Source organism: Myiozetetes cayanensis, unplaced genomic scaffold (genome assembly GCF_022539395.1).
Source record: "Myiozetetes cayanensis isolate MyiCay16 unplaced genomic scaffold, myiCay2020 scf26, whole genome shotgun sequence".
Classification (NCBI taxonomy): domain Eukaryota; kingdom Metazoa; phylum Chordata; class Aves; order Passeriformes; family Tyrannidae; genus Myiozetetes; species Myiozetetes cayanensis.
Genome location: NW_026087477.1, coordinates 1,126,819 through 1,150,947, shown reverse-complemented (window position 1 = coordinate 1,150,947; position 24,129 = coordinate 1,126,819). Strand labels below are relative to the sequence as shown.

Genomic DNA, 24,129 nt, shown 5'->3' with positions numbered 1-24,129 from the left:
TGGGCAGCTGTGCCAGGGCTGGACAACCCTTTCCATGAGGAAATCATTCTCAAGATCCAAACTACACCTGGCGCACCCTGTGACTGTTCCCTCTCCTCCTGTCCCTGTTCCCTGGGAGCAGAGCCCGACCCCCCCCAGCTCCCCCCTCCTGTCAGTTGGAGGAACTGGTGAAGCCAGGGAATGTCAGAGGTGGCTGCACCAAAGTGACCCTGTGGATCCATAGGATCCTTTCAATCCCACACTTAGGCCTATGGGGGCAGCTTGAGGGGCCCTAAAATTTATGCAGCACTGCTTAAATTTACCCCCTTCTCCCTTGCCATGGCAAACAAGGCTTATCTGGGATCTGGCCATGGATCAGGGCTCCCTCTCGGGGTGTGTCCTGATGGAGCTGTTCAAGTGTGAAGCACTGAAGTCTTCACCAAAGTGATGCTGGGAACAGCCCGAGCTGATGGAGCAGAACATTCTCCCGGGAAAGGGGAAAAGTTGGAGCGTCCTGCTCTTTTTCTTTTGTTACTCACACAAAACTGCCCTGGAGTCGGCAGAGAGGTGGAGAGGAGCATTCCCCAGCTCCAACCCCTGCCTGGGAGTTCAGGATCTCCCTGGACAGGGCTCCAGGGCAGCATCCTGAGCCGTGTCTCCCACTGGGAGATAAATAAGGAAGAGGATACAAAAAGCTGAGCTTTTCCTGTGCTTCCCAGGTGATTTCATGTCAACTGAAACATTTCCATCAAGCGCCGAAATAAATGAAGGGTTTGATTTTTTTTTTTTGGGGGGGGGGGGGTTGTGACAATGGAAAAGGAAAAAGCAGCACAATTTTCTGCTTGGCACTTGGGAAGTAGACAAGGAGTGAGAGCAGGAAATAGGTGATTCAGATGAGGGACAGATGAGCCAGCTGGGAATGATGGGATTAAGGTGAGCAGGAAGGGACTCTCGAGGAAGGTGCATTTTCAGCAGCCAGGAGCAGCTTTCCAAGAAAGAGATGAGAGTCCCAGCATGGGGAATTTGCAGCTTCCTATGGAAAACTCCATAAAACATCCTGCTGGGGATGGTCCCCTCCTGCAAGGCCCCACTTGGTGGATCCTCAGCTCCTGCACTCGGGGCTCGCTCCAATTTCTCCGATTTTCACACATCCTTCCAGACTTGCAAGGCTGGCTCTGGAAGTGAGGAGCAGTTGCAAGATTAATTGCTTTGAAAGCACAAAAGGAACAGAAAATGCCTGAGGGCACTGGGACAGATAATATGTTGTATTCATAAAGCTTTTAATAATTTATTGCCAGCAGCTGTATCAAGTTATTTGGGCCCCTTCCACCGCTCCTTCTCAAGGACGACCCAGGGCCACTCAATTCCTGCTCCAGGAGCACAAATCCAAGGATGCCTCAGGTCCTTTTAGGTGGAGCCATGTTTTAGTAACCACAGAAAACTTGCTGGCTGGTAAGAAATGAAAAGCACTTTTATTGAATTCAGGGCTCATGAAAAATTCTGGATGGATACCCCTGGAAATTGGAAGATTTTCCTCGGCTCCCGCTGGAGAAAGAAAAAGCTGCCCAGGGGAGGGAGTTAAGCCTGTCCTTAAAATTAAGTATAAACCTGAGGGATTTCCTGAAATGCAGCCCAAAATGCAGGAGAGCTGGAGAGGGACTGGGGACAAGGCATGGAGGGACAGCACACAGGGAATGGCTTCCCACTGCCAGAGGGCAGGGAGAGATGGGATATTGGGAAGGAATTGCTGGCTGGGAGGGTGGGGAGGCCCTGGCCCAGGTTGGGCAGAGAAGCTGTGGCTGCCCCTGGATCCCTGGAAGTGTCCCAGGCCAGGCTGGAGCAACCTGGGCTAGTGGAAGGTGTCCCTGCCCATGGCAGGGGGATGGAATGAGATAATATTTAAGGTCCTTTCCAACCCAAACCATTCCGTGATTCTCAGCCCATCCCTTCTCCCCAGCAAGGCCAGCCCTTGCCACTGAAATCCAGGCTGTGAAGCTGCTCCCTGCTCCACTGAGCTGCCTCATTTCCATGGAAATAACGTGTTCATCACCAATGTTTTGCTGTTGCTGCTCCTGGGCTCCTGCAGAGACGCTTCCCTGACCTCTCCCAGCCTTTCCTTTCTCCTGCTGTAATTAATGCCCTCATTCACACCCTCTCGTGGCCTCGGCAAGTCAGAGGGTGGCATAAAGACCTTGGCATTAAATTAATTCATCCCCAGGCAGTGCAAGATATCAGCAGGGATGGTAAATAGTAAATGTCCCCTTTGTGAAGGGAGATTAACTCATTTATGACACACCGCCCTGCTTGTTCCCACGAGGGAAGGCGAAATCAGGGGGATGTCATCCATTCAAACAACCCACTAAAAACACAGCTTAAATCCTGAGGAAGGGTTTGCCCAAAGAGTTTGGAATTCCCGGGGAAATAAAGACAGGCTGCTGCGTCTGTACAGCAACAAGGGTTTCTGAGCAGGTTGCAGCTAAAGACCTGCCTGGGACACAAAACTCAGCATCTTTCTGGAGAGAGGGCACACAGTTTCCAGCCTCTCCCCTTCCCCTTCGTTTCACCAAGCCGTGCCTGTCTTTCAGGCATTTAATTAGTTTGATTAATTAGTCTGATTCTGCAGCACCTATGAAACCTATTCATTAAAACACAAGTTGTTCCTGCTCAGCCTTTTCTTTAAACCTCCCTCTTCTATTTTTGTCCAGACCTGCCACATCCCCTGTGCTGGAAGAGGAAAGGTAAAAATACACTCCTTGCCTTGTTTTCATTGGGCTTTTTTTTGTTTGTTTGTTATTTCCCTGATTTTCCTCTCCTGAAAACCCCTAGGGCAGGTTGGAAGCTGAATCCTCGTCCAGCAGGGGAAAGGGATGGAGAGGGGACAGGGGGGCAGGATGAGGTCCCTGTGGCCTCCCTGCTCCTCTGGCAGTCCTGGCACCCTCGGGATGTGGCTGAGGAGCCACGTGGCACTGACAGCCAGTGGGGTGGGTTTCCCTCCCTGCAGCAGCTTTAGTGGCTTTTAAGAGATGCAAACAGCGAGCCAGTGGCAGATCCTGCCCAGGCTGCCAAATTTACCCTCCAGAGGGGATGGGAAAGGCATCTCGTACAAATCCTCTAAATTAATGGGAAAAAAAAAAAGAAAAAAGAAAGGAAAAAACCAAGATGAGCAGAAAATGAACCGGGATCTTGCAAAAAGTATTCCACCCGGTGATGTCCTTGTTCAATCACAGAATCCCCAAATTATTTGGTTTAGGATAATGAGCATCTTAAAGCCCATCCAGTCCCCTGCCGTGGGCAGGGACGCGTCCCACTGGCACAGGTTGCTCCAACCTGGCCTTGGACCTTTATTCCGTGTTCAGTGAGAGCCATCACCCAGCTGCCTCCAAGACACGGATCCCTTTTTCCCTATCTCTTTTTTTTTATTATTATTTTTTCACTTCCCAGGCCCAATTTTCCCGACCTGCGAGGTGATAATTGCTCCAGCTTCACTTCGCAGCCCGTGCCGGGGAGAGCCCCGCGCCTCCTGCTCAGGCAGCGATCGATCGGGAGCGTCTCTGTGTTCATGCATTCACAGCCCTCTCCCCGGCACAGAGGGCGAAAATACCTGGCAGAGAACTGAAGGAGAGGAAGGAATTCTGTTTTCATCGATTTGTGAGGGCAGAATATTCAGCAGGGCAAGACAAAGGAGGTTGTTGTTGCGTTTAGGTGCTCTTTTTCTTTCTTTCTTTTTGAGCTAACAGGAGTGAAAACAGGAGATAAAATATGCAATTACTTGGTTCAGCTTCCATTTCCATCCCTTTTTTTCCTCACCTAGGAAGTGTCTGACGTGCAGGCAGGGGATTGTTGCTGTGGTTTTCACCCAAATATGTCACCGGGCTCCTCAGCTCTTCCCTTCTTTTGTTTGTCACTTCTGATGTTTCCTCCTCGTTCTTCGCCTCCTGTCGCTCCTCAGATCATCCCTTTCCCAGTCCTGCTTGGTGTCTTGGATATTGTTTGTGACATCCAAAGGGCTGTTTCTCCACTTTAAACCCCATCCAAGCCATCGTGTCCGTGCTCAAATCCTCCTGCGAGTGCTGATGGAGGGGCAAGAGGGCTCAAAGGTTCTCGTGACTTTTTATTCTGGGACCATCACCCATAGGGGAAAGTACTGGAATTTTAATTCACACTGGCTGCAATCGGCTCCATGGGCAAATTCCACAGGCTGCAAATTCCACAGGTTACAAATTCCACAGGTCTGAACCCAGCCACCCTCTGCTGGGTGATGGAGAGGAGGAGGTGGGTCAGGAGTGGTGGAGGTGCCTGCTGACATCCACAGTGTGAACCCTGAACCTTGGTTTTTCGGGATGCTGATGAGGTTCTCTTTTATCCTTTCTGGAGGAAATGGCCTCAAGTTGCACCAGGGGAGGTTCAGGTTGGATGTGAGGGAAAATTCCTTCCTGGAAAGGGCTGTCCAGCCCTGGCACAGCTGTCCAGGGCAGTGGTGGAGTCCCCATCCCTGGAGGGATTTCAAATCCCTGTGGATGTGGCACTTGGGGACAGGGGTTAGGGGTGGCCTTGGCAGTGCTGGACCCAATGACCTCATAGGCCTTTTCCAACCTAACCAATTCTGGGATTCTCTCCGAATTTCCTTTGATATCCCTGTTTTCTTCCCCTGTTGCTGCTTCTCTTCCCAGTTCCCTGACCAGCTCCGTGGAGCTGCTTTTTCTTCCCGTGACCTTTGTGTGTTTTATGTTCACTGACCAAATGTCTGAGGAGGGAGGGAGCCAGAGGTGTTTTGTGGTTCATTCCTTATTGATGGGATTCTCTCTGGTGCTTTTTCATCCACCAACTCGAGCCAATTGATCTCTGGCTGCTGCTTCCCCCCTTGAGCTCCCTCCTGTCTGTGATGATACCGAGCCTGTGTGTGCAGGAGCATCCACAGGATTAATTTGCAGAACTGCAATGCAGGGAGAGCTGAGCTTGTCCAAAAGAAAAAAAAAAAAAAAAAAAAAAAGAAAAAAAAAGAAGAAAATCAGATCTGTAGGATTGTTTTTCTTCCCTGCTCAACCTTAACAGGAGGAAAATGCACGAGGACCACATCGTGGCCAACAGCCTGAGGAGAAAATTGGTGGGGAGAAAAGGGGAGGAAATTTGCTGTCACATGAACCAAGTCTGGGACACCAAAACTTTGTGAAACTGTGACCCCTGAGCTCGTGCAGGTTCATCCCTTCAGCATTTTGCCAGGGGTTGTTGTGGCCTGCTCTGCTTCTGCCTGGAGCTGAGGGCTTGGTCTGAACCTTCAGTCTAAAGCTGGGTTTGAATCGACAGAGGGCAGGGACTGGATGGGATGTTGGGAAGGAATTGCTGGCTGGGAGGGTGGGGAGGCCCTGGCACAGGTTGGGCAGAGAAGCTGTGGCTGCCCCTGGATCCCTGGAAGTGTCCAAGGCCAGTTTGGAGCAACCTGGGCTAGTGGAAGGTGGGACTGGATGGGCTTTCAAGTCCCTTCTAAAGCAGAGCAGTGTGTGTTTCTCTGATGGCTGGACAGTGCTGACAGAGCCCCACATTGATTTAGAAAGCTGGAGAGCCAAATTTTGCACCCATCACTGTCTTGTTTAGATAAAATCAATCATAGAACCATAAGCCATAAATTCACAGAATATCCTGAGCTGGAAGGGACCCACAAGGACCACCCAGTCCAACCCTCAGCCCTGCACAGACACCCCAGGAGTCCCACCCTGTGCCCCAGAGGATCATCCCAACCCTCCTGGAGCTCTGGCAGCCTTGGGGCTGTGCCCACTGCCCTGGGGAGCCTGGGCAGTGCCAACCACCCTCTGGGGGAAGAACCTGTTCCTAAAATCCAGCCTAACCCTCCCCTGACACAACTCCAGCCCTTCCCTGGGTGCTGTCCCTGCTCACCACAGAGCAGAGACAGTTTCCTGCCTTAAATGACTGAGTGTTGTTCCTCCACCACGTCACATCATCTCTAATCACTGGTGGGCTGCGGGGAGGGCACAATTTCAGCATGAAAATACCCCACAATTCCAAATCAGGCCCTTGCTCTGAGTCAGAGCAAACATTGCAGCCTCTCCTGGAGAGAACCACAGAAAATCCCCCAAACCTTCTGGTCAATCAAAATGTTCTGTTTCTATTTTGACTGTTTTCTTTTCCAGCACGTAAGAGACCGAAATAAAAAGCCCTCCTGAAATGAGGAACGAAAAGGCTTCGCTCCTGAATGTTAAAATATTTTGGTTTGGTACCTTTAAAACCCTTGTTAAAGGTTTGGTACCTTTAAAACCCTTGTGAGCCCTTCAGATTCTTTTTCAAGGTGTGTTTTTAATTAAACCTTCGGTCTCGAGGAGGGTCAACTCTTTGATTTGCCTCAGCAAATAGAATTATAGAAACAGAGAATGGTTTGGGTTGGAAGGGACATTAAAGACCACCCAGTTCCACCCCCTGCCATGGGCAGGGACACCTTCCACTAGCCCAGGTTGCTCCAACCTGGCCTTGGACACTTCCAGGGATCCAGGGGCAGCCACAGCTTCTCTGCCCAACCTGGGCCAGGGCCTCCCCACCCTCCCAGCCATGTTTGGTTTGTGAGTTATTTCCAAGTTCCCAGTTGGCCCTTTTGGGACTGAAACACCTGCTGGGTGAGTTCAATACGAGGTGAGTGGTTCAGAGGCTCTGGGAAGCAGCTTTTTGGGCAGGGAAGGATTTCACCCCATGCTGGCCCGTGCTAAAAGGTCACTTTGTGATAATACTTGCACAGGCCAAACAAAGCAATCCAAATAAGCAACCTGCTGCCCTTGCCTCTCCCAGGCAATGTCAGGAAGGACTTTTTTGGGGAGGAAAAACTCCTTGGAAGTGTCTAATTGGCCAGATCCCAATCCCTGCAGGGGGGGTTAAATCTCCCTTCCCAGAGGAGCAGAGCGAAGGCACGGAGAGAGCTCCGCTCCCCGGATCCGAAACCGGCAGGGGGAAAAAGCAGCAGATTGGAATTTGGCTGCCACGCTGAATTTGCCTCATGTTGTACTTCTCGCTCTGTTGACACCACATAAATAACAACACTTTATGATTTATTTATGAACAGGGCCGGGGGTGACCTCCAGGCTGGCGGAGCCGCAGCGATCGCACGGACGTTTGGATGCCGAACTCCCGGAGGAAAGGGAAGGTGTGGAGTGACCCCAAAGGGAAGGAGAGGGGTGGATTTTGAAGGAAGGGCAGGGATCTTTCATCAGGATGGTGGTGGGGAAAGGATAGGTGGGGAGGCACCTAAGGAAGGGGGCTGGGAAGGTGGTTTGGGGATCTCTGGTATTTAAAGGTCAAAGAAAGGGATTGAAAAAGAAACATGTGAGGAATAAATACCTGGAGACAATGCAATAAAGGCTGGAAAAATGCAGCCAAGTGGTGGCCAAGGGCTGATAACATGGAATCACAAATTGTTTGGGTTGGGAGGGACCTTAAAGATCATCCTGTTCCATCCCGTGCCATGGGCAGGGACACCTTCCACCAGCCCAGGGTGCTCCAACCTGGCCTTGGACACTTCCAGGGATCCAGGGGCAGCCACAGCTTCTCTGCCCAATCTGGGCCAGGGCCTGCCCATCCTCCCAGCCAGGAATTCCTTCCCAATATCCCATCTAAATCTTCCCTTTTCCACTCTGAAGCCATTCCCTGTGTCCTGTCCCTCCATGCCTTGTCCCCAGTCCCTCTCCAGCTCTCCTGGAGCCCCTTTAGCTGTGGGGGCTGCAAATCTCACCCCTGCACCCCCAAACCCACCTTGCACCCAAACCTGCCTGCGATGATGCCCAGGGTAATTTCTTTTTTTTTTTTTTTTATTTTAAATGATTGCAACCAGTGTTTATTCTGGGTAATTTGGGATTATTCTTCCTGTTGTGGGGAGAAACCAGGTGGGGTGTGCTGAGGTGATGTGAAAACCCCTCATTTCTCCCAGAGCTGATGGGACAACCCCAGGAATATCCGAGCCCTTGTGTGAGATGTGCCTGAGCTTCTGGGGAATGTGACATCTCCAGCTCTCCCTGCTTTCAGTGAATTGTCATCAAGCCAATTAATCTGTCACTTGAAAATCTCAGTATATGTAAATCGACCCAGATCCCCCATTGGCAGCGCTCCCTCCGTGCCCAGCTGGGACTGGAATGATTTCCCCTTTGTGTTTTATGCTCTGGTATTAATGGGAGAATACAAAAAAAAAAAACCCACTGCATTTTGCTTTTGCAGATGCCACCTAGTGAGGAGACAGGAAAAAAAACCAAACAACAACCCAGAAGATGAAAGATGGGATACCTTTATTTATGCAACAACATTTTGTCTCTGTGGGTTATTTACCGAGACAGCAACTCCCTAAAACTGTCCCCCTGAAGGATGCACAGAGGTTTATAGGTTTATTTAATCACTGACTTCAACCTCCAGGTGTTTTGCTGATGTGTGTTCCAAGGAGTGGGGAGCAAACCCTGCCCTGTTGTTCTCTGAGTGACAAAAGGCAGGATTTCCAGACCAGCAGGGCTGTTGTTTGGGGCACTTAATTATTTAATTCTTCCTCGAGATTGTTCTCACTCCTGCAAAAACACGGGGAATGGCACGTCCCAAAATGCAGCATAAAAGGCCAGGAATATCCCTGACAGCTCTGGGCTCCTGGAAAAGCCACTTTGCCTTTGCCTTTGCCTCCCTCATCCCCTGTCAGGCCTGTTGGAAGCGCTGGAGATGGGAGGGGTGAGGTGGAGCAGGTCCCAGATGGGGCCTGGAGTGACCCAAACTGGACAATCCGTGGTTTTCCCGTTCCCAAAAACAACGAGTTTTCAAAACTCCTCCAGCCTTGGAAGGGAGAGTTGATGCCTTTTGTTTCTCCTGCGGTGCTTTCTGGCATTAGGAAGGAATTCTTCCCAGGAAAGGTGATTGGATGTTGGAATGGGGCTGCCCAGGGAGGTGGTGGAGTCCCCACCCCTGGAGGTGTCCAAGGAAGGACAGGACGTGGCACAGGGAAGAGTTTCTTCCTAACATCCCACCGAAATCTCCCCTCTCTCAGTTTAAAGCCACTCCCCCCTGTCCTCTCAGCGTCCTCCCCCACAAAAACTCACCCTCCAACCACGAGTCCGTTTTTCCAATGCTTAATTTTCATTAGAAAACGAATCTGTATTTTTCCATGGGAAAACACTGGGAATTTCTGCTTGTCCTCCAGGACCCTGGCTGTATTTGCAGGGTTCAGTGGCCTCCCACGAGCCCACGAGATATTCATCCCAACCTCTGTGGGAGCAGGACCTGGGGTGGGATTCCACTCCCAGAGGAGCTGTGGGATGGACCCAAGCAGTTGTAGGAGCTTTTGACTTTCATTTTTAGGGGATCTTGACTTTCATTTTAGGGTTGGCCTGTAAATAAATTGTCTTGCATGTCAATCTGCAGCCTGGAGAGGAGCTGTTAGAGGGGAAGGGGGCAGAGCTGCCTCCACCAGCTCTCAGCTGACACCGGTGCCAGCTGGGAATGGCCGGGGGGGCACTGGGAATGTGGGGAGGGGACAGATGGCACAGTGGGACCAGGTGACAGCTCAGCTGTGCAGGGATCCAGCTCTGCCTCGTGAGGCTGCAGATCCTGAGGTATAACCACGAAAAAATGAAATCCCAAGGAGGGCAGGGAAGCAGGAGAGAGGAATCCCAACGCTCCGGGTGAGGTTCCTGCTGTTCTCAGCTCCCTCCAAAGCTCTGGGTTGGTCTCACGAGCTCAGTGAAGATCAGAGGACCAATCACTGCTGCTGGAAAGCACTGGAAGGGGTTAAACTCCACCTGGGGGCCCTTCTTTCCTCCAGAATTATTAGTCCCCCACAGGGCAGATCTGTAGGATACCACACATTTCCCACCGGTGACCCTGGGCAGAGCTTCCCAAAGAAAAGCTGTGTATATATTGGGAAGGAATTGCTGGCTGGGAGGGTGGGGAGGCCCTGGCACCAGGTTGGGCAGAGAAGCTGTGGCTGCCCCTGGATCCCTGGAAGTGTCCAAGGCCAGGTTGGAGCAATCTGGGCTAGTGGAAGGTGTCCCTGCCCAGGACAGGGGATGGAACTGGATGATCTTTAAGGTCTTTTCCAACCCAAACCCCTCTGGGATTCTGTGTGTGCACACCTTCCTGCTTCCGTGCCCGAGTGATTTCATCATCCCTGTAGCTAATTAAGAGGCTGTTTGTGTTCAGCCACGGGTGAATCCACCTTTCTGGATCGATTTTTGCCTCCTTGTTTTTGTGCTTGGCTAACACAGAGCAGCTCCGTGCTCCGCGTAGCTGGAGAAGCTCATGGAATGACACCACAGGATGTTGCCTGCCCAGCATTAAATGCTGGGGAATTCCAGCTTTCCCTGGGAGGGGGACAAGAAAACAAACAAGAAAACCAACAGGAAAATAAAGATATTAAGCAGGCAGCACGTTTCTGGTTCCCAGGCAGCACGTCTGGCCTGGCTCAAGGGTGATAACCCTGCAGATGGATATAACCAGAGTGGTTAACCTGTGCCAGATCAAATAAACCACATATTCCCTTTCCCGCTGGAATATCAGCAGGCCTGGGTGTCTGTGCCCACCTGCCCTCTGTGGGGTGATGGATGTGTTTGGTGGAAACGAAGCCCAGCTGGTTTGGTGAGCAGGTGACCGAGGTTGGCTTCATCTCGTCCTAATTCCCATTTCCTTGGCTTCCAACAAACCAAGGGGGTTTTTGCCTGACAGTCTCTGTGGGTGGCTGGCTGAGGGTGATCCTGGCATGGAAAATGTCCTGGTTGATGTCCCTGTGTACCCACAGGGCCTCAGGAACTGGATGAACTGCTCCTCTGTCGTGTGGCTGCCCCCCCTCCACCTGCACTCCTCCTGCTAATCCCTCTCCACCGGCATTCCTTGTGCCATTACAAAGCCCTGAGCAGCTTCCAAGTGGAGGCTTTACAAGGTATTAAATCTGGCAGCCACAACTCCTTTTCTCCCCCTCCCCCTGGAGACAGACCCCCAGGTGGGAGCAGAATCCCTGGAGGACCAGGATTTATCCTGTTCAGTGCCAGGCTCCAGTGATTGTGGAGAGGAGCCCTGGCTCTGCTCCCACGGGATCCTGGTGATCCCAGAGCCCCAGGCAGGGCTTGGAGCAGCACGTGCAGCCTCTGCCCCCCACTGGGGTGGTGATTTATGGGGCCAGGCAAGCCCCTGATTTACAGAGCAGCTGCCTGGGAGCTCCTTTACAGCCCCTGCACTTCAGGGCTGGCTCAACTCCCATGGACTTCCCACAGGATTTACTGGGCTGGGCTGAGCTGGGACTGGTAAAGAGACACAGGGTCCTGAAATCACCTTCAAACCTAATTCCTGGATGGATGGATGGATGGATGGATGGATGGATGGATGGATGGATGGATGGATTCACTCACTGCCTCCCCTGGCTTCTGTGGTTATCCCAGACTCATGCCTTTAAAAGCAGTGCTATAAAATGTCAGGTGGTGCCTGCCTGTGGATATAATTAAAATCCAAGCATGAACACAACATGTTCATTACTTGAAACTTGTTTTCTCCAGCTCCCGAGCCCTGCAAGGCCAGGCTGTAGGCCTGGGCTTAAATGCTGATTCACTGTATTTAAGTGCTGTATTCACTGAGTTCTTGGCATTAAAATGATTCATTTCGATGACTTTTGTTTCCCTAGGGCAAGCCCCGAGTTGGTTTGGGCAGTTGTGATCCCTGCCTGCAGCAGCCTGGGGGGAATCCACGTGCAGGGTCTGGCAGCAAAGAAGGGAAATGCAGGGACAGGTGACAAAAACCAAGCAGAAAAACTGCCTGAGCCTGCAGGAGGAAGCTGTTCCATGAAATCCCTTCCCTGTGGGTCCAGCAGGGACCAAACCTTCCCTTGGGATCCAGGTGCCACCAGCGGAAGCTGAAGATTTTGGCACAAGCCAGCCGTGAACTTCAGGGAGCTCACGAGGAACTGCCAAGTTCCCAGGAGGTGAGATGGGGGTCAGAGGTGCCTGAGGGGGATGCAGGAGGCAACAGAGGAGGATGGTTGTGCTCAATAACCACCCTGAGGAGGGTGAATCAGACTCAGGGGCTGGGACAGGGACCCGGCTCACGGCACAGCCAGATGGGGTCAGTGGATATTGGGTTGCACCGAGGGCGTTTGGGGGTTTCTGCCTCCAGGTACCCAAAATGAGGCTGAAGATCCCAGTTTTGGCCATGCAGTGGTGGATTGGTTGCTGCTCAGGGGCTTGTGATTCCCTAAAGTCCCTGACAGGAGGGGAGCTGGGGGGGTTCAGGCTCTGCTCCCAGGGAACAGGGACAGGAGGAGAGGGAACGACCTCCAGCTGTGCCAAGGGAGGGTCAGGTTTGGACATCAGGAAGAATTTGTCCCTGGAAAGGGTGGTCAGGCCTTGGCAAGGGCTGCCCAGGGAGGTTTGGAGTCCCCACCCTGGAGGTGTCCAAGGCAGGCCTGGCCGTGGCACTCAGTGCTCTGGGCTGGGGACAAGGTGGGGATGGGGCACAGGGGGGACTGGATGGTCTTGGAGGGCTTTTCCAACCTCAGGGATTCTGTGATTCCTCTCCCTTGGAAAGCCAGCAGCCCTGTGCCCTGTCAGACACACACCTGACTGCTTTTCCCCCGTTGGGTTTCTTTATCCTGCCACACCAGCAGAGAAGCTGCCGGTGTGTTGTCCTCATTTCTTTTTCTTTCTTTGCCTGTTGTTTTTTTTTCCCTTTTAACCTTGAGTTTTGCAAGCATTAGAGGAGGCTTCACACTGGTTGAATGAGTCGAAATTGGATTTTCAATCCCTGCAAAGCTGCTGCAGAGTTATGACCCCAGCACCGATGATTTGAGCCTCCAACTCCTCCAGCAGTGAGGGCTCAGTGCCCCCCCAGCTGCTGCAGCTCTCACTCTGCACTAATCCTTTAAAGCATTTGGGTACATTTCTGAGGGAACATTTCCCTCATTTCCGAGTGAATCCAGGAGAAAGTGAAGCTTAGATAAACATGGTGTTTGTTTGGAACACCTTTAGGTCAGCTCTGTAAGGTGGGGTGGGAGAATCTGTGCCATGCCTGGGTTGGGAAGATAAATCCAGTGCAGTGCCAGGACCTCAGCAATGCCAGAAAGAGTCGTGAATGCTCATTGCTTTCCACTGCACCTTTAGTTTTCAGTTCCTCCCCCTGTAACTGCTTCATTCCAGCAGGGCTGTGCTTTGGAAATAAGGCTGAAATACTCAAAAAAATATATTAAGTAATGGGTTTAAAAGCTTAGGGGCACATTTACTGCATCCCCCAGCGTGGGCAGCAGGACATGGGGGGGATTCTGCCCCTCTGCCCCCTCAGTGAGACCCCCCTGCAGAGCTGCCCCAGCCCTGGGAACAACAGCACAAGGACGTGGAGCTGTGAGGGTGAGGAGGCCCTGGAATGAACTTCCCAGAGAAGCTGTGGCTGCCCCTGGATCCCTGGAAGTGTCCAAGGCCAGGTTGGAGCAACCTGGGCTAGTGGAAGGTGTTCCTGCCCAAGATGATCTTTAAGATGATCCCACCCAAACCATTCCATGATTCTGTTATTATATCTGTTTTTTCCCTGCATTATCCAGCACCGATACCAGGGCATTCCTCCCCAAGCAGCTCTCCCACTGACTCCCCCCTTCCCTCCTCCCTGGCTGCCCCGAGGATGCCACTCAGCACACAGAAATGCACAAGCTGCAGGTGTATTTATTCAGCACAGCATCTGTTTAGGCTGCAGATGATCTGAGACATCCATCACGTTAGTGGAGCTCGTTTTATCCTGTGCTGACAGCCCGAATTACACGGCGGGAGAAGTTGGGCAGAATCCTAAAGAGTTCCTGCATTTCCATCCCACTTGACTCGGGCCACAGGCTCAGCCATCCTGATGGGATCCCTGGAGCTGTGCTGGAGGATAATAATCTTCACAGGGAGGAGGGAATATCACTCCCTGGCCAGGGATGGAGCTCCAGGCACTGCACTTCAAGCTTCTCCTCCAGGTTTGTGACTCTGCATTTTGGGTCAGAAATGCCATTTCTCCTGCAGTTTTCGTGCAGCTGGAGAGCCCTGTCCCAGATGCTGTGCTCCCAGAGATCCTGGCACAGCACCTGGAGCGTGGGAATTCCTGCTGCAGGGATGAGGCATCCCTGTGTGGCACTTCCATAAGGGAAACAATCCTTTGCTCTGGTCAGAGCCCACCTGTAGAGCTGCCTGCAGCTGCTGGAATCCCCAGCATCAGATGGACATGGAGCTGCTGGAACTGATCTAAAGGAGGCCACAGAAACTTCTCTCAGTCCAGAGCAGCTGTTCTTGCATTCCTAGGAGTAAATCACACACCAAATCCCCAAATTTTAAGACACTGAGTGACACCACAGCCCCTGCACCTCCCACCCCCAGCAGCAAGCTCCATGCCCACGGAATTCCCAGCAGGGAAACCCCATTCCTGCAGAGCTTCCAGCACCAGGACACAGGCTGCTCCTCTCAGCATCTCCCGCTGCGGGCCACAGCGAATTCCAGGTTTTGCCTGGAGGCGAAGGAAAGGGCACAGCGGGAGCAGACCCAGAGGAACGATCCGCTGCAATTAAAACCGGGATGGCGAGGGCGAGATTTGCCGCTTCCCCCGCCCGGCAAGAGCCACGGGAGGCAAAGCAACAGCCAGGACGTGTTTCCATCGCCTCCTTTGCACCTTGGTCGTGGATTTGCTGCCTCCTCCTGGTGCCGGCGGAGCAGGAGCCGCGGAGCTCAGCTCGGGGCGGGCACCAAAGGCTCGGGGTGGGGGTGGAAAGAGCAGCTCACGGCCCCAAAAACACGCGCAGCTCTCACGTGTCTTGTGGCTCGGCAGCAAATTTGGGGCGTGCGTTGTTGGCGCTCTTTAAAAAGCCCATCCGGGCGCACCTGTGGAGAGAGGAGGTTTTGATAAATGCAGGCGGTGGGAGGTGAAAACTTTCCTGGGGTGGAGAGTCCCCTGTGCGAGGTGGGAGCGCAAGCTCTGCCCGAGCTCCGGAGCAGCGGAATTGTCCGATATGGAACCAGAAAAGTCGCATATAAGGAAAAGTATTTCGTATTATAAGACTAGGGAGGCCCGGGCACAGGTTGGGCAGAGAAGCTGTGGCTGCCCCTGGATCCCTGGAAGTGTCCAAGGCCAGGTTGGAGCAACCTGGGCTAGTGGAAGGTGTCCCTGCCCATGGGCAGGGGGTGGAACGGAGTGATCTTTAATGCTCCTTCCAACCCAAACCATTCTGTGATTGTGACTTTGCGGTCTGATTATAAAAACACACCTTTTGACCAAAAAAAAAAAAAAAATAAATAGGATTATTTCCCGTATTTCCTTCCCGAGATCCCCATGGTTCTCCCTCGGAGCGCCGGGAGCCGCCGGGCCCTTGGCTAATGAGATCACTGGCTCGTTTTCATTTAATGGGCTGCCCGAGGCCTCGGTGTAAAAACCCCGACTCCTTTGTCTCAGCTCTAAATTGCCATTTAACTCGACAGCTCCGCTCCCATTGTTCCCGGTGTGAGCATCGCGCAAGGTGAAGATGAACAGCTCGGGCTGACACGGGGGGGGAAAAGGCGGACAAGGTCAAAGCCAAGGGCAGAGACGGGAGATTCCCCACGCCCTTCTCCTGACAATAGGGCGATTTATTTCTGTCCTGTCGGCGGAGGGACGCTTTTATATCCTAATTTTAGCTTCCTTTTCCACTTGTAAACAGGGAATATCGCGCTGGCTAAGGAGGAGCTGCGCTCACGCAAACCCCGCTTGAGATGCTTCCAACCTGATGCACAATCCTTCTTCCTCACGTTGTTATTTTACGGGTAGGAAAACCAGCATCAGTAAACCCACACTTTTTAGCCCAGACCTCAGACTTTCCCTTGTTTTATTACGTTGCCACCACAGCGCGGGGGAGCAGGGGAAAAAAAAAAAAAAAAAAAAAGAGTATCCACAAGAAAAGGCTTTGTGAACATTCCTGCAGATGCCATCGCAGCGATTACCCCGGGCAGCCCTCACCCACCCCCCCTCCTCCTTTTTTAGCTCTTGTCCCGCTTTTGTGCGGTGCCCTCCTCTGCACAAAGCCATTCCTCGAGTCCAAAGCTCTCCCAGCTGCTCTGGGGACAGTTTGCGGTCATTGTCCCCAGCCCTGTCACGCCGTGCCAGGCGAGCATCTCCCTCCTCCTCTCCCCCCTCACCCGGCGCTCTCCGGAGAACACTGAATATTTCAGAGGTATTTTTGCAGGCGGCAATTTGGCCCTTTTTCCTCACTGCGGGGGCAAGAACGGATCCTTTTTAATTATCTGTGATTGCAGCTTAAGCGTCCGTGTTTTGCGCAGGGAGACATCAGATTTCCCTAATTATTTTTTGGTTTTTATACAGGGGGGAAAAAAAAAATCTCCTTTGTCTCCCGTAGAACAAAGAAAGGCGAACGCACTATTTAAACAGCGAGGGCTGAGCCCACCCCCGGGCGAGAGGCGCTGCCTTAATGGGGTTACACGCCGCAGAAATTTGGCCGGGAGTGTGGAACCAGTGCCTGAATTAACGGGAAAAGGGGATCTTTGGAGCCGGCTGAATAGCCCAGCTGCAGCGATTATCTCGTCACTCATCGGAATGACGACGGAATTAGTTCCAGAGATAAACCCGGGCGGCGGAGGCGAGACACCCACTGGGGATTTATTTCCCAGTTAGCGACGCTGGGGAGGTGCCTTTCGGCCCCCAGATGGGCCGTGCAGCCTGTGCCGCTCGCTGGGGGGGGTCACAGCGGGACCTGGGCATCAGTTTGGTCCTTTTCCAGGGATCTGCCACTGCTCTGTCCCAAATCACCTCCCTGTCCCCCAGCTCCTGCCTTCAAAAGGGCCCTACCATGGAGCAGTGTCCTCACACCTGCTGAGATCTGCACAGGTGTTTCCCCATCCATCCATCAGGGACCCACATCTCTCCTGGGACTTCTGGGTGTCACCAGGAGGCCGCTAAAAGTCAAGATGGACAATTGGTTCCTTGGGAAAGCCAAACACCAGACCTTTTGGTTGGACATGTCCCATCCACGAGCGCTGGCACCGTAAACCCCCCGTGCCCTGGGCTGATCCCACAGTGAGGGCAGGGGGAGGATTCTGCCCCTCTGCCCCCTCAGGGGACACCCCCTGCAGAGCTGCCCCCAGCCCTGGGAACAACAGCACAAGGACGTGGAGCTGCTGCAGAGAGTCCAGAGGAGGCCCCGGAGATGCTGCCAGGGCTGGAGCCCCTCTGCTCTGGAGCCAGGCTGGGAGAGCTGGGGGGGTTCCCCTGGAGAAGAGAAGGCTCCAGGGAGACCTGAGAGCCCCTGGCAGGGCCTAAAGGGGCTCCAGGAGAGCTGGAGAGGGACTGGGGACAAGGCATGGAGGGACAGCACACAGGGAAGGGTTTTGAAGTGACAGAGAGTAGATTTAGATGGGATATTGGGAAGGAATTGCTGGCTGTGAGGGTGGGGAGGCCCTGGCACACTGAACCATCTTTCCCAATCCCCTGCCATGGGCAGGGACACCTTCCACTAGCCCAGGTTGCTCCAAGCCCTATCCAACCTGGCCTTGGACACTTCCAGGGATCCAGGGGCAGCCACAGCTGCTCTGATGCTTTGGCACCACAAATCTCCCTGACGTTGTTCAATACAAGCACAGGCAGCTCCCACCCTAAAATAACTAATAAATGCTGTATTCCCTGGTTTGGGGTGACTTCGGGAGGTGGACACGCCGTGCCAAGCTGCACATCAGGTACAGCTGCGTGGGGTGGTGGGAGGAAAAAAAGAGCCTGGTACGTTCATTTTGTGTTTTCATGGTCAGTGTCTGCAGGAACGAGTTGTTTTCACGTGAGGAAAGATTCCAGCGGGCTCAGCTGACTCACGGCCCTCTCTCCCACTGAAGGAGGTTGGTCAGAAGCCGGGAATGCCGAGCGCCCCGGGTGGCCTCGGGTGACAGCGACAGCTCCTGTGTTTGGGGGTGAAACGCAAAAAGGCAGCGCCGTGGCACCAATTCACAGCGAGCCCCCCACCCCTTCCCTCTGCCTCTTCCCAGCCGGCCGAGCTCTGGGAATCTCCCTGTGCCGAGGGTTTTAATTCCCGCCGCGGTCTCAGTGCTGTTCCTGCGGATGGTAATCAATAAATTAAGGGCTGAGGGATTCCCCACTGGGACATCGCTCCGGTGCGACAGGCACTTTATACACACCCCCGTCCTCCCGCTGGGAAAGCCATTCCTGCTGGAATTGCTGCCGCGCCGGCTGGGACAGCCCCGGGGGAGGCAGAGCTGTAAATCACCGTCTTGTAGAGGCTGGTGCTGGTTTAGTGCGAGGGATAAAGAGCCCGCAAAGGCTTTTGTTGGAGTGACACAGTCCCAGGGATGAGAAATCAGGGATGCTTGTCCTTATGGAATCGGGATTTTTCTTGTTTTCTGGTGGAAGATGTGGGTTTGTGTGTGACAACACGGGGGAGGTTAGTGAAATAGTCTGAAATCTCCCCAGGGAAAACGGGACAGGACAAGAGGAAACGGCCTCGAGTTGTGCCAGGGGAGGTTCAGGTTGGATATTGGGGAAAATTCTCTTCGTGGAAAGGGCTGTCCAGCCCTGGCACAGCTGCCCAGGGCAGGGGTGGAGTCCCCATCCCTGGAGGGATTTAAAATCCCTGTGGATGTGGCACTTGGGGACAGGGGGCAGTGGTGTTGGAATGGAATTCCCAATAAATGCGAAGGGGGAAGCTCTGCACAGCTTTCCTTCCCAGGGCTGGGTTTTAGGCTCTGGTTATTGTTCCAATAAATGAGGGGTTCTGTTTTCCTTTCTTTCAGCTGCAAAAACTCCACGGGCCCAAGGGCGGCAAACGGACCAAACGCCACGATTTTCCCGGTTTTCCCTTCCAAATCTCCATCTTCACGTGTTGGATTGGCAAAGGATCTTTTTTTTGCCGCGGAGCAAGTCACAAAATGAGCCGTTGTTCCTCCAATTTGTCCTGGGTTCGGAGGGATGTGGCGGCTCCGGAGCCTGGAATGCTGCCCCGCTGAGGTGCCTGAGGAGCTCCATCCCAGCCTGCCTCCAGCAGAGCGCCAGGAGCCATCAAATCCCTGATTAAACGGCTCGGGGAGGGGGGCACGGCGTGTTCGTCCCCATCCATCACCGAACAAAACCCGGGAGCTGAGCCTGGCGTGGGCCCCGCTTTTGTCCCAGCTCTGCTCCTGCTGCTTCCCACAGTCCCTCCAGCAGATGCGAGCTCAGCCTTCCTCCCTCTGCCACCAGGGGGAAAGGGAGGCTGGAGTGCTGCTGGATGGAACGATCATCACCCTGTTTTCATGGACGAGTTTAATTCCATTTTCCACGGAGGGTGAAGGTGCTCAGCCGTTTGCCAGACTCCCGGATTTCCTCCGGGCACGTCAAAAAAATGCCAGCTTTCCCAGTGATCTCATTGTTGTTTCCTTCCCCCTGGAGCCAACCAACAGAGTGCTCAGTGGAGTGCTCAGCTCCGTGGGATATCCGGGAAACGCCGCAGGGAACCTGCCCGGGAGCTGCTTTTTTTGCCGTGGAAGAGGCTCAAAAGGAGATTGAAAGGCGGCGCTGACCCTGCAGGATGGGAATTAGGGATGGAATCCAAGGCTGTAAATGCCCTTTGGTGGAGAAAATGAAGAGAAAGAAGGTTGGGAGGAGTTGAGTTCCCACTGCAGGGCTGGTGGTTCCCTCCTCCTGCAACACAACGTGGACTGAGCACGGGTGGGAAGCTGGTTCAAGGTGCAGCAGTGTGAAAATCCCACTCAAATGAAATGTTGGCAAAAGGAGATGAAAAGCTGAGGTGGATTTCTCCCTTCCTGACATCCCTGGCCTTGGCAGCTCCCAACGTTTCTGAGCCAGAGAGCGCTGCGAGCTGGGCACGGGCAGGGCAGGATGGGGAGCTCCTGGCAAGGAGGAATTCTGGCTGTTTGCTGGGAAAAAGTGGTGGCTGAAGGATGGAGGGAAATGGTCTCTGACAGAGAGAGAGAAACAGCTCCTGGGGATGTGTTTGGGAGAGCAAAACCAAGAGGAAAGGTGCACCAGCACAGCATGGATCGCTCAGGGCTCGTTAGTGCAGGGTCTGGAGGGACAGCACACAGGGAATGGCCAGAGGACAGGGATAGATGGGATATTGGGAAGGAATTGCTGGCTGGGAGGGTGGGGAGGCCCTGGCTACAGGTTGGGCAGAGAAGCTGTGGCTGCCCCTGGATCCCTGGGAGTGTCCAAGGCCAGGCTGGAGCAACCTGGGCTGGTGGAAGGTGTCCCTGCCCATGGCAGGGGATGGAGCTGGATGATCTTTAAGATCCCTCCCAACCCAGACCATCCCACAATTCTATCATCCCTATCTTCAAACATCCCCTCCCAGATTTCCAGTGTCGTGCCGTGGAGTTACACGAATTAATTTTCTTAATCACCTTCAGTGGGGCCCCTGAGGAGGAGCCCAGAGCTCTCCAGGCCCACCAGGTGAGCAGCTCAGGCCAAGAGGGAGATGCTCTTCCCTCACACGTCCCAACCTTGGAAGAAGCTGCTGTGCCTGAAGTCTCGGCCTCTCCCAACCCCAGGCCGACAGGCAGAGACTTGAGAGTTGTAAAAATCAGCTGCTCTTGGCTTCAATCAGGTTTTAAGCAGCGATTATCCCCTGGCAGCAGCGAGAGGAGGATCTGGGAAGGCTGAAGCGCCAGGAGGGGAGGGATTGGAGCCCCGGAGGAAGTGGGATGGGAGAGGTGGGGAGCTGTTCCTGGAGATAACGAGGTGCAGGGGAGGCCACACAGCAAGTGCTGTGGGTCCTGCCTTCAGCTGAGGCTCAGAAAAAAGGGGAACAGAAGGACGAGTGTGGGGCTGGTCGGATCCAAGAGCTGGAGCTCACACACCTGGAGCGCAGCGGAGGTGGGGTAGGTGGTGGCTGTGGAAAAGCACTGGAAGATGGGCTGGTCCCAGGGAAGTCTTTGAGGTTTGGGGTACCAGGGAGGCACCCAGGGGGGCACAGGATCCCAGGGAGGCTGCACTGTCTCCATCCTTGGAGATTCCCAGGAGCAAACTCAGTTCAGCCTGGTGTGACCTCATGGGTGCCCCTCCTTTGAGCAGCAGGTTGGACCAGAGACGTCCAGAGGTCCCTCCCAACCCGAATTTCCCTGTGATCCTAAGACATATCCAGGCTGTTCCTCCTTTGCAGAGCCTTCCCAGAGCATCCAGAGTGCTAGGGAGGAGAAGCCAGAACATCACTGCAGATGGGAATTCCCTGACAAGCCCCACCCTGGTAAATCTGCCACGGCCAAACAGCTTTGGAGAAGCTGCCCCTGAACCTCCACTGTCACACAGGGAGAGAGCTGAGCTTTATCCCCTGGTGCCAGGCAGAATAATTCCATGGAAATGATGGCTGGCAGACATTTGGAAACCTGGGCTGGTGGAAGGTGTCCCTGCCCGTGGCAGAGGTTGGAATTGCACACTCTTTAAGGTCCCTGTAGCAGCTGGAGATGTCCCAGCTGGAGATGTCCCAGCCCACCTTGGGATGAAGAAGCCACGACCCTGAATTAAACCCCTCTCTGCTCCAACCACCACTGGAGACTCCAAAAGCAACTTCACCAACAGAGGAAATCTTGATATCTCTCCTCCTGAAATAGCACTGGAGAAGAGTTAAGATCTTTTAGGCTGAAGAACTTGGACAAATGGAGTAGGAGAGGGTTTTGTTGTGGTGGTTTTTTTTTTTTTAATTTTATTTTATTTTATTTTTTTTTATCCCCATCATCATTTATTATTTAATTTTCCCCTCCTCAGGTAAAAGTGGGGAGCTTTTCTTCCAGGCTGGTTTTATCCCATCCATAAATATTTCAGGAAGAGCTCTGTGGGCAGCAGGTTTCTTCTTGGCATGAACAACATCCAGTGCCTGGAGGGTGGACTCCTCTGAAACATTTGTGGGATCCCATAAATGTAGCAGGATCCCGTAAATCCGAACAAAAAGGAGGACAAGCAATTCTCAGGGGGCACAGCGAGGGATCCCCTCGTTTGTTTACCCCACAAGCCCAGCGTGACTATTTTATTTTTAAAATAAAATTCATTGAATTTTGAATAAAATTCAGCCTCTCTGAGCAACCATCAGCCCGGGGTGAGAAGCTTAGGGATTCCTCATGGGTGGGGGAATGAAGAACCTCCACAGCTATTTTTGGCCTCTGTGTGTCCACATTGTTCTGTCCATGGATGCAGCAGGGATTTACTAAAAACAAACAGATATCCAGGGAAGGGGGGGTGAGGGCAGCTGCTCCCATGGGCAGGTGCCAACATTGAGGTACCCAAGCTGAAAGCACAGCAAGGAAGAGCTCATGGGAGCAGAGATTTAACCCAGATTGGGTGGTGGATGTTGGAAAAGGTCCCTTTTCCCTCTCTGCTCCCACCAGAGCGCCCTGCTGGGGCTTTGGAGCTCTGCACACCTGTGATGGATCCACGGCCATCAGGGGCCTGGATGCAGGTCAAGGAGGGGATGGAAGGAGCCAGCACAGCACCCAAAGGCCTTTGGGAGGCTGCTGGGCCATGGACTGGGATGGGGACAACCAGCAGGAGACTGTCCCCCCCAGCACACAAGAGAGGGGCAGGAGGGATGTGTTTTAGGAGAATCCTGGAGGGAAGCCAAGGGTTTTTAGCAGTGCTGGATCCCAAAGGTCTCCTCTTTTCCCTTCGCAGCTTCAGCTCCTGCTGCTGATGTTGCCTTAGCAACCTCAAAGTGTGTCCGGGGGCTCCAAAAACAGGGAGCCTCCTGGAGCCCTCCCCGTGCTGCTCCCCATTCCCTTTGGGAAGGAAAAAGCTGAGGATGCAGGAGGAGCATCCCCTGTCACTGGGGGATGTGTGATTGAACGGGTTCCAAGCCACGTGTGCCCCTCACAGTTCCTTAAATCCTGGCTCCAGATCCTCCCCTCCTGCACGGTGTGGACCTCAGTCATTTAATCACGGATCCTTGGAGGTTTTGTGGGTGGGACCAAAAAAAAAATCCCATTCCCTGGAAGCTGGGGTGACACGCTGCTCCGGGGGCTTTGGGATGCTCCGGGGGGGGAAGGTCTGTGTCACACGGCCTCGTGGGGCTCCGGGGGATTCGGGACACACCATCCCTCGGGGTTCCACACCGGGATCCAGGACACGCCGTCCCTCGGGGCTCCGTGGGGTTCCCTCCGTGGGACCTCGAGGGGTCCGTGTCACCCCACCCCAGGGGCAAGTGGGGAGCTCCAGGAGGGTCCGCGTCCCCCTGGTCTTTGGGGCTCCGGGAGGATTCGAGGGGCTCCGTGTCCCCTCGCTCCTGGGGGTTCCGGGGGTCTCCGTGTCTTCCCACATCGGGGGGGTCTCTGTATCTCCCCACTCCGGGAGGTTCCAGGGGGCTCCGTGTCACCCCTTCCCGGGACGCTCCGGGGGTCTCCGTGCCACCCCTTCCCTGGGGTTTCCAGGATGTCCCGAGGGTCTCCTTGTCCCCCCTTCCCGGGGCACTCCGGGGTCTCCGTGTCACCCCTTCCCTGCCATTCCCAGGCGCTCCGGGGTCCTCCCTGTCCCCCTTTCCCAAGGGTTTTTTGGGGGGTCTTTTTACCCCCATTCCCGGAGGCTCGGACGAGCCACGCACCCATCGCAGGGGGGACAGCGGTGGGAGCTGGACGCGCCCATGAGGGGCGGGGGGGGTGGGATGTGTGATGGCACCGGGGGGTGTGCGCGCCGGGGGCTGGAGTTGGGCGAGCCCATTCCCGCCCGGAGGGGGTGGCCACCGGCACCCCGCGCTGCGTTCCCTCCCACAACCCGCGGCTCGTCCGCCAATTCCCCACCGCACTCGCTGCGAGACGAGATGAAATCTGAAGATGGGCGCTGTGCGGAGCGAGGGAAGCGAGGCGGGTGTCGCTGTCTGCTTTCCGTGTGTGTGTATGTCCCCCTCTCCCCGCGCGGAGTGGTGCGCGCGGCGCGGGGCGGGGCGCGGCGCGGCCGCGGCGGGGCCGCCCCGTCCCTGAGGCGCATCGCGGTCGCCATGGCGCTGAGCGGCCGCGCCGCGCTCCTCCCGCCGCCCCCGCGGCCCCCGGCCCGGCCCCGCCGCCCCGCCGCCTCCGTCAGGTACCGCCGGCAACACCCGGCAGGGACGGCAGAACGGCTGACAGCCCGGCGGGAGGGCTGCGCTGAGGGAGGGCGTGAGGGGAAGGGTGGTGGGGGTGATGAGGGCTGTCGAGGAGATGGTGAGGCGATAAGGGGTTTGATGTG

The 24,129-nt window shown here is 54.3% G+C and overlaps 1 protein-coding gene and 1 long non-coding RNA gene across 2 annotated transcripts in view; both read left to right on the top strand.

The window, feature by feature from the left end:
* The first annotated feature begins 11,618 nt into the window (after positions 1–11,618).
* LOC126642994 (uncharacterized) lies at positions 11,619–15,780 on the top strand. Its single transcript, XR_007629648.1, has 2 exons — positions 11,619–11,911; positions 15,635–15,780. It is a non-coding gene; the product is annotated as an uncharacterized LOC126642994 (long non-coding RNA).
* An 8,111-nt stretch (positions 15,781–23,891) lies between these two features.
* DNAAF9 (dynein axonemal assembly factor 9) overlaps positions 23,892–24,129 on the top strand; it is a 62,866-nt gene continuing 62,628 nt past the window's right edge. Inside the window, exon 1 of the mRNA XM_050321031.1 lies at positions 23,892–23,985. Coding sequence (XP_050176988.1) covers positions 23,903–23,985 — 83 coding nt within the window. The 5' untranslated portion in view covers positions 23,892–23,902. The remainder of the gene's footprint in view (positions 23,986–24,129) is intronic.